The sequence below is a fragment of the Ornithodoros turicata genome, unplaced genomic scaffold, assembly GCF_037126465.1.
Source record: "Ornithodoros turicata isolate Travis unplaced genomic scaffold, ASM3712646v1 ctg00000917.1, whole genome shotgun sequence".
NCBI classification, from domain to species: Eukaryota; Metazoa; Arthropoda; class Arachnida; order Ixodida; family Argasidae; genus Ornithodoros; species Ornithodoros turicata.
In genome coordinates, this window is record NW_026999419.1 from 489,801 (window position 1) to 507,775 (window position 17,975).

Consider the following 17,975-nt stretch of genomic DNA (forward strand, 5'->3'; position numbering starts at 1 on the left):
GCGCCAGCCGCGGCGCTCACAAGGACAACTGCGCTTCAACATGTTAAAAAGATGCTGAAAGTATACTTACTATACGTCGTCGTCTGACTGCTAGGTGAAAATTTCTGAAATCCATGATATAGGCGCGTGATGATGATACCGATGTGTCTTCGTTCGGGGATAGAGAGGAACTCTTGTGCTGACTTCTATGTCCGAACCGTTTTGTTGCGAACCGGTTACCGCTATTATTTTTTATGGTTCTGCTCCGGTTCGGGTTCAGCAGTGTTCTGAAAATTTCGGTTCGGGTTCGGTTCCGGCAAAAATAACGGTTCGGGTTCGGTTTTCGGTTCGGGTTCGGTTCGACACCCTGATATATACACACCTGCAAAATCTCCTAAGCACCCCAAAACCCTTAAACCCTGAACGCCCACTGAACCGCCGCGTGGTCCTACCGTTTTACCACGGTATTTCACATGCCTTAGGAAAATTTGCAACCTCGCAAGGAATCAGAGTAGCCTACTCTGTTCACAACAAGCTGTCCACCCTAACACCCTTCATGAAATCTGTTCAACACCAGCGATGCACCACATCCCACACAAAAAAGTTCGTAGACTGCAAAAAGTCGTGCGTGTACCGTGTACCCCTTCGGTGTGGGGGCTCCTACATTGGCCAGAGTGGCCATTGCCTAAACGATAGACTTCGGGAACATGCTAATAATGTCAAAAACAAATCAAGTACTTCTGAACTTTTTAAACATCTGGAGGGCTGTTCCGGTTGCTCGACAGACCTTCCCGGAACCAACTGTTTAATCTCCTGCAATGACAAGCTGTCCCGCACTCTACTAGAATCCTCTCTAATAGCAACTACAAAAGAATGTGTGAGCCAACCTAGCATTGTCATCCCAGAAGGCTTGGTCACTCTCCTTAGCCCCGTTAGCCCCGGATAACTTCTTTAATCTTGACTAATTCCATGGGGAGACTCAAACACATTTTATTCCTTACCTTATTCACTTCTGAGTTTTGCTTGTATATTTATACTTTCATATATTTTACTGTTACTGTTACCAATACTTTTACTTTTTATCGTCCTTTTTGCAATCTGTACTGCTTTAGAATACCTTTCCATTCTTTACAATCACACACGTTCCCTTGTGCAGTTATCGATGCTACCACCGATTCGTTCGTATTACACGCCTCATATTCACCTACGCCGAGACGCCGGAGTGTACACTTTCTTTTTATCATATTTCCCTTGCCCTTTCTGTATTAAAGCTTCATTGCTGGTTCGTGAGTCTATCTGTTCATCTCGTCCTGTGTTCGTCCTGTGTTTTCCCCTCAAACTCAAGGCAATGTTAATATATCAATCACGACAAACAAGTCCGTTTGTAGCATGCGCTTCAATAAAGGAGAAAGCCCATTTGAACAGACAGTAACCCACAGGAACCAGGAGCTACCAATTTCACAGCTGTCTATTGATATTAAATACCATGTGGAATGTATGCGGAATAAACGGGTTTACATTTTGTAGCATTGATTCCTTTTTTTTTTTTTTTTCTTGTGGGGATGAATATTCCCAGCAGAAGCGGAACTGAATAAAAACCTGTATGAACCGTTATTTTTTTTACTCCGGAGCAGAACCGGTACCGGATCGTTTATGACGTACCCGGAACGAAAAACGTTTCGGTTCGACACCCTGAGCCAAATCGAAGAGCGCCTGTTGGCTCTGACTTGACGGTCATATCCATAGACTAAGAAAAAGTTCCTATTCAATCCATTCTGGAAGCTTGCGTGGTTTGTGGTGGTTTGTAGCGGTCGGCTGTGCAATGGGCTGATGTGAAACTCCCAAGGGTGTTTGCGTGAGTGTCACTCGGATTCGTAGGTCGTATTTCTCACAGTACTCATTGAGAAACAGGTTGCAGCAAAAGCCCCACATTGGGAGTCGCCAATATGTCTAACAGGGAACACACTCTGTTCAAAATATCAGCGGCTGCCGATCTACGACCTGCTTGCTTTAGTCTCTACATAATAACAGTTGAAGACTACTTGCATGGTCGCGCTGGTGCATTGGCATCTCTGCTAATTTTTACCTGTATTTGTTCTGATTTATGCCTACAATGTAAGGTGATGAACCACAGATTGTTAACACCTCCTTCGACTCTTTTCGATGAGTTCGATATCTTCACTTACAAGATACCAGAGGTTAATGTAGGCTTATACGTACCACTGAGGGCGCGTCTTGTATCCACGAATGCTCTAGCGCATCGCGCCAATCTTGAAAGTGTGCTCTCGTCAATACTTGCGGTAGGCGCACAAAATATGGCTGCCTTTCCAAAGATAGCAGCACATAACACTTAGTATGTGCACATTGAATGAGGCGATGCCCAATATCTTTGTCTATTTTCAGCCCACACAGTGAAACTATGGCATCACACAAAGCTACTCGTACAGTGCCAGTGGAAGTGCCTACCTCAGAAGAGATTATTGCTAAGCTGGACACTATAAGTGCAAATAAAGTCACAGAAATCTTGCCCAAGTTCTACGCTGCACTACTGTGCGACAGCACCTTGCTTTTAGGTACACATAGCACACTTGTACAAGATGCTACCTCAACGCTTCAGGACGTCTTTCCAACAATAAATCTCGAAGATATCATCTCAAGTGTGACAGGTGCTGAAATATCATCCAAGGCCTCCTGTGATACCCTTGCATTAGCAGGCAAGCTAATGCATAACAAGGCAGAAACAGCCAAGAGTTGCACCGATAATGTGCTTAACACTGGCATATTAGAAGGAAGCAAACCTGTGAGCAGCAATGAGGATGATTTAACATGCGTGGACAACAGTCCTGTAGAAATGGACCGCGTGACAGAGACACCACAGGAATGTGTACAGCAGACTCGTGTGAGCAGATATTGTGAAATGATGTGCCAATGGGAAATACAAATGGACACAGTCCCAGAGACATCGGCATCACAAGTGTTCACACCAAACTGTGTTGCAGCAGGAAGTGCAGTAAGCAATAAATTGTCCGATTGCGAACTTCAGCAAAATGTCACCTGTGTGGCGGACAAGGACAGCATCCAACAGTGCAGGCCTCGTCGGCTTTTCAGCAGTACACCTAAGATAACCGATCCAGTAGGCGAGTCTCAAGGCTTCCCAGTGTCACAGTTTTTGGCTGAGGAGCAGATTCCTGACAGTCAGAGTGATAGTAATTCGCAGTCGTCTGATATGACAACAAGCAGACTGCTATGGACCCCTGGGGACACCGCCATCATTCAAAAGTTGCAACTAGGCAGCGTCAGTGAATGCGACGACGAAGATCCTATGCCTGGTAGCATGTCGAGCAGCAAAGGAGAAGAAACGAGTGCAACACCTCCACAAAAATCGACATCTAGAAGTAACACCAACGAAAGAGCAGAGCCCTTGCAGCACGAGGCTGAACATAAGACACTGTCTGATGTCGTAGCTGAAGATGAGTCAGATCCTTGTAATACAAGTAGTGGCTCGCACAGTGAGGCATGCGGATCCTTACACAGCGCAGAATCTCCACAAGATCTCCCAGGAAACGGCAAGCCAGAGGGAAGTCCTGTGAAAAGTGCAACAACAATGACAAAAAAGACCTCGTTGTTCGGCGCATCAGAGAGTTCTGAATCTGAAACTGCAGTGAAACATAAGGTTTCTGATTGTGACGCAGACCTACCTTGCAACAAAAGAACTTTATCTAATCTATCACAAGACAGTAAAGACAACCAACCCTTAAAGAAGCCTTGTCCTATGCGTGTCAACGTTATCTCGCCAGTGGTTAAACTGACACGTTTGTCGCCTAATCTCATATCCCGCATCTCTGATATAGGAGATTGGGTTACGCAACCAAATGTGCACAAAAATGGTGCTACACAACGAACGACAGCGGTTGCAACAGAATATAAATGCAGCGAGGGTTCCGAGCAGCGCTCTAAAGAACACACGCAATGCTTGTCCAATTATTCGCACGAGGGAAGCGACAAAGTAAGGTCTTCGATCGATGCTCCTGAATCGGTGGATCGGAATGTAAGCCACATTTGTGAAAGAGAGTCTCCTGATACGGAAGCTGACAGCGTTGCACCAATCAGTGTCGTCCAAACGGAACAGGAACAACATTCGGAAGCAAGGAAAATTTGTGAACCTGGTGAGCACGACAAGTCGTTAGAAGCTACGGACCTGGAGCGCGAAGCCACAGTGTCGACCAGAGCCTTGGAAGGGACATCTAACGTCAAAGAGTCTGTTGTTTCTAGTGGGAACAAAAGTGAAGTTTCAGGACACGACGAAAGTAACAATGCGACAGAAAGTATAGAAGAGAGTGATGATTCCTTCCCTTGTTTGCCGACGGGCATTCAAGCTCGCGAAAGTGACGCAAGCGTTGTCGTACTGTCGGAGGAAGCAGCCGCAACCAATGCACCGCCGGCACGAGAAATGAGACGTAGAAGGCAAAAGACAAGTGGTCGGCCCACAGTGGAAATAAGTCTTCAGGCAAGAATGTTAGAACATGCTCGTGACCAGGAGGGAGCGCAGAACGGAAACTGCGAGCAAGTTGTTAATGTTCGATGTCGTAGAAAGCCCATTGCCTTCAGCGGCCTTGAAGAAGAAGCCATCTTCTATGGTGTCGCGAAATATGCGGGAGATAACATGATATGGAAAAAGATACACATGGAAGGCGGATTTGTGGGTCGCAAAACCACGGACTTGAGGGACAAGTTCAGAAACCTTGAAAGCAATCCTGAGGCATATAAGTTTGTAAAGAGCAGAGTTAAAGAGAAGCGTGAACAGAAGATTAACCCACTGAAAGAGCTGCGGGAATATAACAAAAATAAAAAGCAGTCCTTGACAGAGCGTGACACACTGCTGCGTTATGCTCCATTGTTTCCAAGGAGACTAGAAAATTGTGCCTTCGCAAGCAGCAAGACACAAGATGACGAAACGGTCTCCAGTGATGAGGGTGTGACATTGGTGGCACGCGTGCGTGAGAGCGAAGAGCAGAAGGGTGCAGTACCGCTGAGGGGCACTCAAACCCCTAATTCAGTTAAAAGTGGCAGAGGGCAAAAAGCAAGAAGGAGTCCGTGGTACTCGAAGAGAACGAAAAAGCCTACAGAGATCAGTGCCAAGTGCCCTGCTGTTTCAACGACCAAAAAAGGCACAAGCTCGACATCCGGGCGAGCCACGGTTACGGAGGCAGACGTTGATGACAGGGACAAAGATTCCGTAATACAGGACTCGTCTATCGAAGGCAGTCCACCGTCTGCAGCGCAGGGTACCAGTGTTGCTACACGCGGAACAGGAAAGAGGAAATTCTACTGCGATGCAGAAGTTGAGGCTCTCGTATACGGAGTGGTGAAGTACGGCAGAGGACATTGGGCACTCATTAAGAGGCTCGGTGGATTTCACGATCGCTCCTCGATTGACCTTTCAGATAAGTACAGGAACTTGGAGCGCTCGGCCAAGAATCTGTCAAAGCTTAAGGATAAAGTTAGAGAAAAAGAGAGAAAAGGAAAGAATCCACTCGAGATGTGGAAAAACAGAAGCGCGCAAAGATGAGACGGGCCTTTCATCTTGGGACATGTTTCGTGTGTGCTGTTAATTTTAATTTATTATAATTTTAAGGACACCAAAGAATCATACGAACATAATAAAGACAAATGCTTTTAATATGTAAGCTGTAACATGAGTTAAAACATAGGATTATGCTGTTGGAGCAGTCCTTATACTCATAAATAGGGTTCAGAGTTTTCGTCATTTATGTGTTTTGTTAAATTCGGAAATTGTCAGCATTTAGAAATGTTTGTGCCAAAAATCGTCAGCTGTCACCACTGGGCAGAGCTACACAGGGAGGAGCTATTTCCCTAAAAACCAGCTAACTTATGAAATTAAACATACTTGCATATCAAACTGTCAATCCATGCTGCAGACGATACTTCAAAATCACTATTTTCTTTCACGTAGTCATCAGGTACTTTCCTCATGCATCCCATTTCACACGACTCCTGACCTAAGCATGCAGGGTCATCGCTACTCCTTGACCAATGACAGGTGTTCCAGGCAGGGAAGAGTAATGGTAACGGAAACAGAAACGGTATATTACCGCAATTGGAGATGGATGCTCGTCAATAATGGTGCGTGCAGCTGCACACTCAGGTGTGCAGCTTCTGTGCAACATGAGCAATCGTTGAGGACACAGGTTTAGTTGGTCCTGAATAGATATGTAGAGTAGATGCATGGGATTCAACTGAATTTTGAATCTTCAAGTGTCCACAGCTTCGTAAGATTTGACGAAAGACAACATTACTGTGATCCTTCAAGTGATCCTGATCAAGATCAAACAGGCCAATGGACATTACAGCGTGTAGGCACAAACAGCATTAGCTGTGTGTTTGGTGAGAGTTAACGGCCCCTTTTTTTGCCACTCTGAAGAGTAATTTTACTTCTGAAGCAGAAAAGCTTCTCTTTCTACAATCTGTCGCATCACCATGAAAAGGCACTGTAGAGATATCTGAACACTAGCACCAGTCAAAACATTTATATCCATAAAATGCCAAAGAACTGTGGACAAAGCTCGTATATATATTATACAATAGCTTTAATGAACATATAGCATACATATGCACTTGTACTGAGATTTTTCAGTTACTCCCCTTTGAGCATCTTGGTATAACCTGTAAAGAAAAAGGTCTGTAGAACTCGCTCCTCTTCTTCCAAGTATCAGTCACACGGCACAGAATCAGACTCATTAAATCAGTCATTTAACTTCCACGATGGTGTCAAGAATTGTAGTATACATCATTTGTGGCCTTTAGACTCCAAAAATGTGTCTTACTAACATGTACGGGCTCTTTTGGTCCCCACAACGGATGGAATGTTGCACTCTGAAATGAAAGGTAAGCATGAGTATCGAAAAACGTGAGTATGCCGCGATACTTTTATTAGGAATTGAATCAGACTCATTAAATCAGTTGCGACTCACATAGTGCATTCAAGATTCAACTTGTCATCATGCAAACACATGTTCAAAGGAAGAAAAAAAAAAAGCAATATCAAGCATGTTGAACATATTCAACTGTCCAATATCAAGCATTGCACGTGTTTATCACATCTAAGCCTTGCACACGTGTTGCACTAAAATTTCGATCTACTCGCAATAATGTTGGGAACACGAAGTTATACGGACATGTTCCTGACATGATCTACGTATTAACCACATTGGTATCTCTTACCATATGGATTACATGTATTTACCAGGCTGGATAGCTGCTTGAAACCGTGTTGCTCGAAGGGAACAGGAGAAACGAAGGCAAACTGACAGAAAGAACGCACTTTTTCTAATGATAATTATTATGCTATTCACCGTACACTTTATGTTTTATTTTACTTTTTCAATTTTTGTTTTTACTAGTCTGCAATTATCGTTGCAATCCAAAAATTATATCGTTCTGGATATTTTTTGGTTCGACTGCGGTCTTAAGCTAAGGTGGCAAGTATGGCGCCGTCCAGTGTTGTGTTTATGGAATATGTAAAGATGAACCGCTAATCGGACCACGTCTAAAAACATGGAAAGAGTGCTGCCAGAAAAGTCGGAGCCGACGGCAACTTTATGCTTTCCGAGAGATGTGTTCATGAAGGTATGAACTTCGTGACTATAGAAACTGACGTGATGTTCTAACAGCAGAAGCAAATTCTGTTTCATCGTTGTACGAGCCTTAGTTAGCGTAGTTTAACTTATCGCAGGAAAACTTCTCAGTGGACACCTTCGTTAGCGAACATCGAAAGCATGCAAGCCTAGAGAAGCTTCGAGACGATCTTGGAATTCACCTAAAGTTCTTACGCTCATCGATGATAGAACTTATTAACAAGGACTACGCAGACTTCGTTAACTTGTCAGCTAATCTTGTAAGTTACTCGAACATCTGTGTAATGAGCTTTAAGTGTTGTAATACCAGATATTATCGACAGGTTGGGCTTGACAAGTTCATTAAAAATATATCCCAGCCTTTGGAGCAGCTGAAGCAAGAAGTCAATGTAAGCAAAAGGTTTAGCATGCGTTTCTAATATATGCTGGAAGAGTTTCTGCGTTCGTAGGACGTGAAGGCAACCGTAGATGACATCCTGAAGCAGTCACAAGAGCAGCTAGAGAAAAGGCGCAAAATTCGAGAGAAAAAGGTAAAGTAGTTGGAGTGCCTGTGTGGGCGAACAACCACTACAGACGAGACGTTAAAAGGAAATAAATCTAGCAATTAAACTGTTTTTTTTTTACAAAATGCATTGTGGTTGGTGAAAATGGATGAAGTCAATTTCACAAACCTCAAACTGCCAACGTAAATGTAGTGACCGTTCAGTCCTCTCTGCGATTAAGGACTCCGTTGACACCTCTTATATTTTCTGGCCCCCTACTACTACTGTTTCGGTTGTTTCACACTTTTTGTGATGCCTGCTTTTGTGTTTCTACCCATCACATTCTTTGGCACACTGGCTTTCATAAAACCAGCTGTTCTTAGGCTCCTTGAGGTGTGTGCTGTGTTTGTCTGTCTGTGTGCTCAGGAGGGTCGCTTCAAGTTCAGGTTCGCCTAATCCCTTTCGACCAGTGTTGTACCCGTTACCGAAATATGGTATCGCGATACCGATACTCGTTACTTGAGTAAAAAGTATCGAAATACCGATATCGATACTTCTTTTGTAAAGTAACGAAGTACCGCTACCGTTACTAAAAAAAGTAACGCGATACTTTGGGCGATACTTTTGTTTGAAATACGGAGATGGTGCAACATGGAAATATCGCTTACGTGAACAGTTCTGCAGTGAAAAGACAGCATATTTCATATGTAGCTCGGAAACGTTATGCTTGACTTTTAGCAATAGCTGGTTCTTGAAATCGTCTTCTGTCATCCTTGCAAGCTGTGGTGTCTCAGGCAGCTGACAGAGGCCAGTGTGACAATTATGTTAGTGTCAGGCCCACACATACCATGAAGTCCAGTGACCCAGGAATCCTATCTGAAGTTTACAATGCCACAGTATATGTGAGTGTGACCCAGTGCGACACGGCAGCTTAGCAGTGGAATTTAGAGTGCACTGTTAAAGAACTTGACCTCTGTTCGTTGACCTCAACTCTTTTGTTGAACACAGCGTGGTTATTTCCTTCAGTTTCAAAGAAAAACGGTGAACACGTGTTTGGTATAATTTCATAATTCCGGTTACGGAGCACGTAGGCGTGTCCACAAGCTTGTTGTCGAGGGCTAGACGGACCATTGACAATGAATAAGAGTAAGAAATATGGTCGGTGAAGAAAGGGTGGGGCACTAAAAAGTATCGGTATCGGTAACGATGTGTTACCATAAATGCGTAACGGAAATACTTTTCCGATACTGATTTTAAAAAGTATCGCCGATACGCACTCCGATACCGAAAAAGTATCGATTAGTGTAACGGCGTTACTTGTAACGGCGATACGTACAACACTGCTTTCGACACAGGGCAGGCACCTTGAGGTGCCACAGACGGAAGGTGAAAAGAAATGAAAAGAGCGAATTAAAATGAAAGGAAAAAAGACACAAAGAACTTGGCTCCAGGCGTTCCAGACAGGCTAGTGTCCGCTAGGTGGTTTCCTGTGTGTCACTTCCTGATCGCTTTCACTGGGGGTTGGCTTTGCTTGTTCGCAGGGTCTCCCGGTCTGTTGGCTGGTCGGGTGGTGCTGGTTGACTGGGTCCTGGATCACTGACCAGGCTTTGGTGCTGGCTTTGGCTAGCGTCTTAGTTTCTAACGTGTGCAGAGGGGTTCTTGTCTGTTTTTCCCAATTTGTTATGTGGCACTTGCAGCTGTCTGCGATATTGCTGGGGTTTTCATCATTTTGAGGGGGTGTTAGACCGAGCGCTGTTTTAATGTCTAAACCCTCCAGACGGATTGCTTGGGTATCCGGACATTTCAACATCACGTGTTCTATGTCGTCTTTCTCGATCCCGCATAGCAGACGTGTTTCGTCAGGGTGGTCGAAGAGCTGTGCGGTTCTTTTTCTGGTTAGGAGGGCGCCTGTTCTGGCTTGGAATAGCAAGCCGCTTTGGTGGTCACCTCTGTAGAAGCTGTATGGGGCACGTTCTTCTTTATATCATGCTTTGTTTTTTGTTTGAACATTGTCTCCAGCAGTGATGTTCGATTGCCTTCATTTCCTTGTTGACTTGTCTGTACCATTCTCGTACGTTTTTTTTTCTTATGTCGTGTCGTTCCCCTACTGCACTTGGAGTCTATCTTACTCATACATTTGATCCACTTTGTTTTTGTGCCCCTATAATGTACGTGTTGGAAGACTCGTTTTAAGTGTGTTTTCTGCTAGGTGGGTTATTCGCCCCAGGTAACGTGTTTTTGATCGAACCTCCCTGTATTCGAGGCTGGACCACGCCATTTCGCCTTCAATCGCAGCGCTTGGTGTAGCAAATGTAGCTGTAGCTTCCTATCATGCTCACTAGGTGCCGTTGTCTCATCCTGTGTTGTATGTATATGTACGAGGAAGAATGTGGAGAGAGATATCCTGCTTGATGAATGCAAGTCATTGGTAGGCCATGCCTGTGTATTGCAGTGGTTTAGATCACTTGACCAGCAATCCAGAGGTGCTTGGTTTGACAAACACAAAATTCTAAAGTAACTAACTAGAAAGGAAGTGGTTGCAGCTGCTTTAGAATTTCCTGTTTCTCTCTCTAATTTCAGAAATTTGTTGCATCTTCGTTCACTATCTTTCGCCTACTGGTATTCAACATGAACGTTCTCTCTCAGAAAGAGCGAATGAATATGGTTACTGGTTAATTGGTCAGTTAGTGATTACACTAGCTGAGGTTCCTCAAAGAAGCTACAGAGGTTGACAACAATGGGTTAAGTCACTAAATGCATCAAAGTATAAAAAAAGTTTGTTACCAGTACTCAGTTCACATGTATGAGATGGCGGCAGTCAGTTACTTGTACCCAGTGGTATCAGAAGTCCCTCGCCACATGGGGTACCATTTGAAATTTGAAGGACTCATGCATTGAGAACCATAGCTGCTGACTGTGTGGGGGCTTGTGGGGCCTGAGTCCCCCTCCGAGAAGTCCCCTCAGCTGACACCCAAGATGAACGTGGAAATATGATGAGGTGCCACCAGCCAGTGGACAAGGGGACGTTGCGCCCCTGCCCCCTACGGCAGATTAAAAACTCTCTGCCTATGTTAAGAACCTTCTGTATAGAGAAAAACGGATGAATAGAACAATGCAGGCTGACTCCAAACACTTTGAACCCTTTCCACTTACGGCATTTGGTTAATTTGGAAATGGCTAGCCTCTTCCTCTGTCAATGACAGAGATTTTTAGATTTGGAATGTGTTTTCTGTCAGAGGGTTGCTGACTGTACCCGTTAAGATGCTTACGCGAAGTAGCATATTTACTTTGCTGCTTACAGATGTTGCTAGGGTTGCCACCAGGCCGGTATTATACGGGCAGGGCCGGTTATTTGCTCGCTCTGCCGGTTGCCGGTAGGAAGGTGATACGGGCAGCCTTTTGCCGGTATTTGTCACTCAACACCTTTCATAGGGGTTTTTACGGGTTTTTCCTTTCAACATTCCACTACAGCTTGAATAAATCTGGAGCACAGACCCAACTCCGTAGTCAACAGTCGTTTTCTTAGTTATTCGTTGTTATTATCATTGTTGTCTAGAGCGAGTACGCTCGTTCTTTCTTTCTCTCTCTCTGTATACTCTCCACCCCTCACCCACTTTCCCTTTCCCGCAAACATTTCCTCCTTTCCCTCTATTCCAGCTCCTCTCCCTCAGCCTGTATTTTGCACTCCGAAAGGTGGCAACCCTAGATGTTGCCTGCAGTAACCAAAATTGATATGAGAGAACTTGCAAATCCTGTGAAACTCTGCCTTGTAATGCTGACTACCACAAGAAAGGGTGTGATGAGGCCCCCGCAAATCTGAGCTCAGAGGAACTATCCTGGATTCTCCTTACAGTTTACTTTGTTGCTCCCTCCTCAGGTTATCAAGAAGTTAACTGCAGAGATTATTTCTTTATTTTATTTATTTATTTATTTATTTATTTATTTATATATCCTCAGGGCCAAAAAGGCCTTATAGAGGGGAGAGGCATCATACACAAAACAAGACACTTATCAAAATAACATAAGATAATTACACGTGCGGCAAGTACATGACATTATTTGAAACATATATAAGTTATACACAAATAACACACAATACTACACAAATAAGTAATACAGTAACATGTAACAAATGTAATACAAAACAAGAAACATATGGTATAGGTAAAGTTGAAAAAGTTAACAAAAACAAATCGGTTGATGCATCCTTAAAAGTGGAAGTATCCCAGATGGTGATGATGTTACGGGGAAAAGAGTTCCACTCCTATGCTGTATGAATGAAAAAAGAACCGGAAAATTACTTTGTGTTAGTGAAATGAACCCGTACTCTTAGGGAGTGGTGACGCGATGGGAGGTGTAATCTGGTGATGAAAAGTAAGTGGACACCATTGGGTCGTTATGATGATTCAGTTTGTGGAATAGAGATAAACGAATTACTTTTCTACGAGATGAGAGCGGCGGTAATCCCAGATATCTTTTCATTGATGTGACACTTGCTGTTGGACAGTAGTTTGATAGAATAAAACGTGCCGCGCGGTTCTGGACAGATTCAAGTACCTTGATAAGGCTATCACTGCCAGGGCCATAGACTGAGACCGCGTATTCCAGTTTGGGGGGCGAATAAGTAACCTATATAGATGTAACTTTGCACTTGATGATGCCTGATAGAAGAAGCGTCGGATAAAGCCAAGGGATGAATTAGTGGCATTACATATCTGAGTAATGTGGGTTTTCCATGACAGGTTGGATGATATATGGACACCAAGATACTTGAAAGATGTAAGAGACTCGAGTACATCGTTGTTAATAGTGTACATCGGATGGGGCAACGCGTCACGTGAACAAAAAAACCTTAAATGTTTACATTCATCTATGTTTAATTCCATTAACCACGTTGTGCACCGCGATTGTAATGAGTTTAGGTCGGACTGAAGGAGATCAATGTCAGAAGGACTGGTTATAGCTCGATAAATTATACAATCGTCAGCGTAGAGTCGAATATGAAGTCAAATAGATTAGGACACAAGACAGTTCCCGTAAACTGGCTCATTCCAAGTGTGTTTGTTAATAAATTGTTGTACGCTGGTGACAGTAGACAATATGTGACACATTATTTATGCTTTGCACATTCTTGTCTTGTAACAGTTGCATCAAGTCCAGAGTCAAATGCTTCGATTACAAGAATAAATAATTTGCAGCCGAAGCATATCTGCTAAAACCTGTATTTGCATTGAAAATGCCAAAAATTGCAGCTTTGTCTTTTATAATATATATTATATTGTTGTATCGCAATAATAATTGTACTTGTTGCAATAATTTCAGACCCTGATACAGCATGCAAAATTTGTGTGCAAAAGTGTGGAAAAGGTGGAGCGTTTGCTTCCTCCTCTGTCTGCTGATGGCACAAGGAGGTACTGTCATTTATTCCTGTTTGAAGACTGCAAAATATGATTCACAACCAGGGTGTCCAACTGAATTTTTTATTTATTTCTGGAACGGTTTGATGGAAAGGTTTCAGCTTTGGTTCTTGCGTTGGCCGCATATGTCAAATAACACATGCCAATGACCTGAATGAATGAAACGACCTTATTCTCCAGAATACAGACCTTGTTCAGTGCAACCAACCATGTTTGAGAAGGCTGTGGCTGAGGGAACAATTTTTGTTCCTTTTGTTATGTATTCTAGCATGATATATGTCCATGGCTGTGAAATAATTAATTACAGATAAAATTGATTTTCTGTAATTAATTACTTTACCTAAATATACTTCAAAAACAAGTACATGTAGCTGTAATTTGATTACATTTTATCTGTAACTTGTACTTTCCGCTGCGGTTGTGTAAATTTCTGCTTGCAGTACTGTCTCTTTCCAAAGCCTGAAGCTTCCGTACTGCAATTGGATCTTGCATTTTTGTCCATATAGACTGGTCTGACACAGGTTTTAGCATTCATTTAAAACATGACATTTTCAATTCTTCGTGTGGACACTCATTGTACCCAACCAGTGATGGTGATTTTTAAATTTCATCTACTTTCATAAATTTGTTTTATAGTAGAATGTATTCACCACTTTAATGCTGTGTACCATGTCTGGTGCCATGGAGTGACTAATTTAACATCAATCTTACATCTGCTTTCTTGCTTTTGTTCATGTGTTCTGTTTTCTGCATGTAAGCTACAATGTCGACATAATACATTTGTGTCATCTAGTTCAGTGCATAAGTTATGAACTTCTGACATGGTTACATGAACACCGCATGAAGTAACTCGAGAGTGGCTTAATCACATTTAATGAGTAACAGTAACTAAATTACGTACATTTTGGTTTTAGTAACTTTTCCTGTAACTAAATTGCTTCCCGAGCCATATAAGTTATACAGCTGCCATAAATTTCCACTTCCACCAAATACTGCATGCTTTATTTTTTTTTGCTCCAGAAACAGAAAAGTTTCAGTTTGCTGTGGCTTGCCTGAAAATGTATTTTATTTTCTTTATTTGTTTTTGCCCTGTTGAGAATATAATTAGCTTTTTTTCTCATTATTTTTTGTTATCAAACTATTTAGATATAAAGACTCTGAAAATGTTTCTGCTTCTTTTTCCAGCTGGAACAATGATCAAGTTGAGCAGCTTGCTACAGAAGTCAACCAAATCCTGTTCTACCTCGAGAAATGCTACCAGGTGAAACTCGCTGGCGAAATGGCACAGGTATTAACCGAGCATATTGGCCAACAGTGCTGGTTTCATTTTGGTGTATTTTGGGTATTAACAGTCTTTTTTTTTTTTTTCTGTTGACTTTAAAACACCATGCAGAGAGTTGACGTCGTGACGTCGGCACTTCAGCAGCACCTTGAAGCATCGTTTCTGCAGAGCATCAACGCGGATGATCCGGCAGAGTTGTCGTCAGTGCTCCATGTGTGTGCCACAATTGACCGTGTCACGTCGATGGAAGAGTTGTTTCGAAAGAAAGTGGTGGCACCTGTGTTCCGAGATGTAAGGGGACACTTATTTCGTTGAGTAGAGTATTTGTGCAGGTGATGACTGTCCTGGGGGAGAAAAAATGTGAATATTTGTTCCATGTTTGTGCATAGGCTGTTCTCAGTATTTATGTCATTGTTGATTTCTGTCAAACTATATAGCGTGCTTGCTCTAACGTGTCCATAAATTTTATTTAAAGCAAGCGATAAAAGAGAAATGAGCGCTACTTTTCAGCTACTTGACTAAGAAACAGGTGCTACTAGTGAAGCAGTACCTGTTTCTTACTCAAGTAGCAGAAAAGTACCACTTGCTGTTCTTTTATCGCTCGCTTTAAATATAATTTCTGGACACACTGGAGCATACACCCTGTATAATATGTTGTATGGGGGGAAGGACAGGAATGGGCAGTGTACACAGTCCATGGCAGTGAACATTGTATTTTTTAAGTCACATTGACTGTTCTGTTGAGGATTATGTCGTTTAGTGCCGCACTCTTCCTGTCACCAGTCATGATGTTTGCTGGCGCCTACAATGTTAAGCAGATTCTATTTCCTGACGAGGTTACTTGTTTCAGCATTTTTCAGCTTGTCCGCTTATTGCACATAGAAGTTCAATTGCATTTTTCATTACGTATTTTGGTTTCTCAGTGATAAACATCTTGTAAGTCAAGAGCCTCTGTAGAAATAGAGCTTCTACTAGTCAGTGGTTAGATAAATGCTCTTAGAACACGGTTATGCAAAGGTAACGACTTTCGTCAGTGCCATATTCACAGCCAGCAGAAATGTACCGTAATATCCACAGCTTAATTAGCCACAGCTTATGCACGGTTTGTTTTTCTCACGGGTGCACTGTGGCTTATCTGATTACGTTTTAATGAAAGGGCCGACAATGTCTCTGGAACAGCACCGCCCTTACAATGCACGTCCACATTCGAGTAGACTGGCCCTTCTAGTGCCTTCCCCCAAGCAGCTTTAATAAAAGTGGTGACAGTGATTCATGTGTTCTGGAAGTCCACTGACCCGTCGACCCATGAAAAACACTCAACAAGGGTACAATCCGATCTTGGTAGAACACTAGAACTGACCTCCTTTGTTGTACACCATGCCGACCCCCATGTGTGGACCACAGGGTTTATGGCCTTCTCTATGGTCTCCTTTGTCGCACAAATCACTCGCGTCATATTGCCCGCGGCTTATCTGCCTGAAAATTTTCAAAACATTCCTAAAAACGGGTTCTGTGGCTTATCTGCGGTGCGGCTTATACGCGTGAAATTCCGGTAACTGGATTTGGTTTTAATGCCCATCGGCAACGGTGCCTACTACAGGAAACTACAGGGACAGTGTTCAAAATCGAAGCAATATCTCTCTGCCAGCTTTGTCTTTTAGTGTTCTTCAGAACATGCGTGCACAACCAGCGTGATTGTAACAGGTCAGAGAAATGATACTGATATGTTTATTGTGTCTCTACTGAGAATACAAAAAATACAAGACCACGAGGCCTGGCCTGTATGGGTTGCAGTTTGCCAGGATGCACTCCTGGGCTACTCTTTCGCACACATTCTAGCCTTCTCACTGCATATATGAGTATGCACTCTTAGTTTTATCATCATTGTTTTCTTTTTCAGATTGTATCAGAAAAAGTGATTCAGGAGTCCGGTTTGGAAGGAGTGCACAGTCAGGTGGTTCTCTTTGTCAGCACCAGGTGTCAAGGTCTTCTAAATGTTACTGTCAGTACACCAGGGTATGGAAACAGTATCTTCTTTCTGTCAACATGTCTTTCTGTCCTCCTGCATGGGGTGGGGGGTATTTACGTGAGTGTGTTAATTATGCGAGTAAATTCTTAGTCTGCGATGAAATGGTTGCATACAATATTTTGTGTATGATATCAAATTGTTGATTAAAGAAGATGCCTGAGACAGGGACCACCAATATTTTGAACACAGACCATTCTGCCACTGGGCCCAGTAGGAGAAAGGTACTGAAGGACCTTTTCAAAAATTTAAATAGCTGTTTATCACATGCAAGAAGCTCGTGTAATTCATTGAAAATCACTGAAATTATATGGCTGTGGCAGGTTTGCGTGTTAATTGACATATAACACTTTTTCCTGATCCACAGAGTATAACGTACTTGTTTCATATTCTCTCCATAAAATCAACTGTTTGTTACGAAGGAATAAAAATCATTTGCAAAACAAAATGCAAGGTCATCCAAACAGCCATCTCTACAGCTCGTGGGTACAGCTGTTTCAGGGGTTTGTTTGAGGGCATGCACCCAAGCATCATACAACCTATACATTGAGCCTGAAGTTTTCGGGAAATATTTTTATCTAAATTCGGGAGGCAAAATTTGGGTAAATAAACATGTGCTCTAAATTCATGCGACACGGGTGAAAACACTTCCAGTATGCTGAATTCGGGGAGAGACCAGGCTCATTTGCTCAAACTAACTGTACTGGTTTGGTACAAACAGTGGTGTAACTGCATTTGCTACCAGACAAGTTAGTGTGCATTCCTACAGACGTCTCAGTGAGGGTAATTTGCAAGATAAAAATGGGGTTTCACACTAATGAGGCAACCTTCCATTGATGGGTAAAAATTCGTGGAAGAATCGGGTTAAGGCTACGGTCCCACTCATCACCCGAAAAGTGTCATTTTCACTCAAAGGTTACACGGCTTCTCGGCAACTTACGTGAAATATGTTGGTAGCGTTGGAAAGCTTGTTCTTTGGGCAAGCTAAGCCAAGAACTCGTTTTTTTATGTGATGATCAGCTGTGGCGTTATAAAGCGAGAAGGACGACCATATCTTCCATTTTTGGTGTTTTTCAATCGAGGATGATGCGAACACGAAAAGAGATAGCGCTGTCAATCTTTTTTCAAAGTGAC

At 42.9% G+C, this 17,975-nt stretch overlaps 2 protein-coding genes and 1 long non-coding RNA gene across 3 annotated transcripts in view; 2 read left to right on the forward strand and 1 right to left on the reverse strand.

Annotated features, from left to right (window-relative positions):
- The first annotated feature begins 1,746 nt into the window (after positions 1–1,746).
- On the forward strand, positions 1,747–5,661 carry LOC135375719 (uncharacterized). The gene is made up of 2 exons (XM_064608376.1): positions 1,747–1,834; positions 2,383–5,661. The coding sequence occupies exon 2, from the start codon at positions 2,399–2,401 to the stop codon at positions 5,546–5,548; it is 3,150 nt and encodes a 1,049-aa protein (XP_064464446.1). The 5' UTR covers positions 1,747–1,834; positions 2,383–2,398; the 3' UTR covers positions 5,549–5,661.
- A 907-nt stretch (positions 5,662–6,568) lies between these two features.
- On the reverse strand, positions 6,569–7,288 carry LOC135375720 (uncharacterized). Its single transcript, XR_010417360.1, has 2 exons — positions 6,829–7,288; positions 6,569–6,663 (listed from the first exon to the last, which is right to left on the reverse strand). It is a non-coding gene; the product is annotated as an uncharacterized LOC135375720 (long non-coding RNA).
- A 172-nt stretch (positions 7,289–7,460) lies between these two features.
- Positions 7,461–17,975, forward strand: part of LOC135375721 (conserved oligomeric Golgi complex subunit 2-like) — a 32,354-nt gene continuing 21,839 nt past the window's right edge. The window contains exons 1-8 of the mRNA XM_064608377.1: positions 7,461–7,626; positions 7,733–7,894; positions 7,958–8,023; positions 8,084–8,164; positions 13,439–13,527; positions 14,719–14,821; positions 14,927–15,106; positions 16,716–16,831. Coding sequence (XP_064464447.1) covers positions 7,555–7,626; positions 7,733–7,894; positions 7,958–8,023; positions 8,084–8,164; positions 13,439–13,527; positions 14,719–14,821; positions 14,927–15,106; positions 16,716–16,831 — 869 coding nt within the window. The 5' untranslated portion in view covers positions 7,461–7,554. The remainder of the gene's footprint in view (positions 7,627–7,732; positions 7,895–7,957; positions 8,024–8,083; positions 8,165–13,438; positions 13,528–14,718; positions 14,822–14,926; positions 15,107–16,715; positions 16,832–17,975) is intronic.

What these genes read in the sequence shown, in the direction of transcription:
- LOC135375719 (XM_064608376.1), top strand. Translation starts at nt 2,399, where the DNA reads ATGGCATCACACAAAGCTACTCGTACAGTGCCAGTGGAAGTGCCTACC.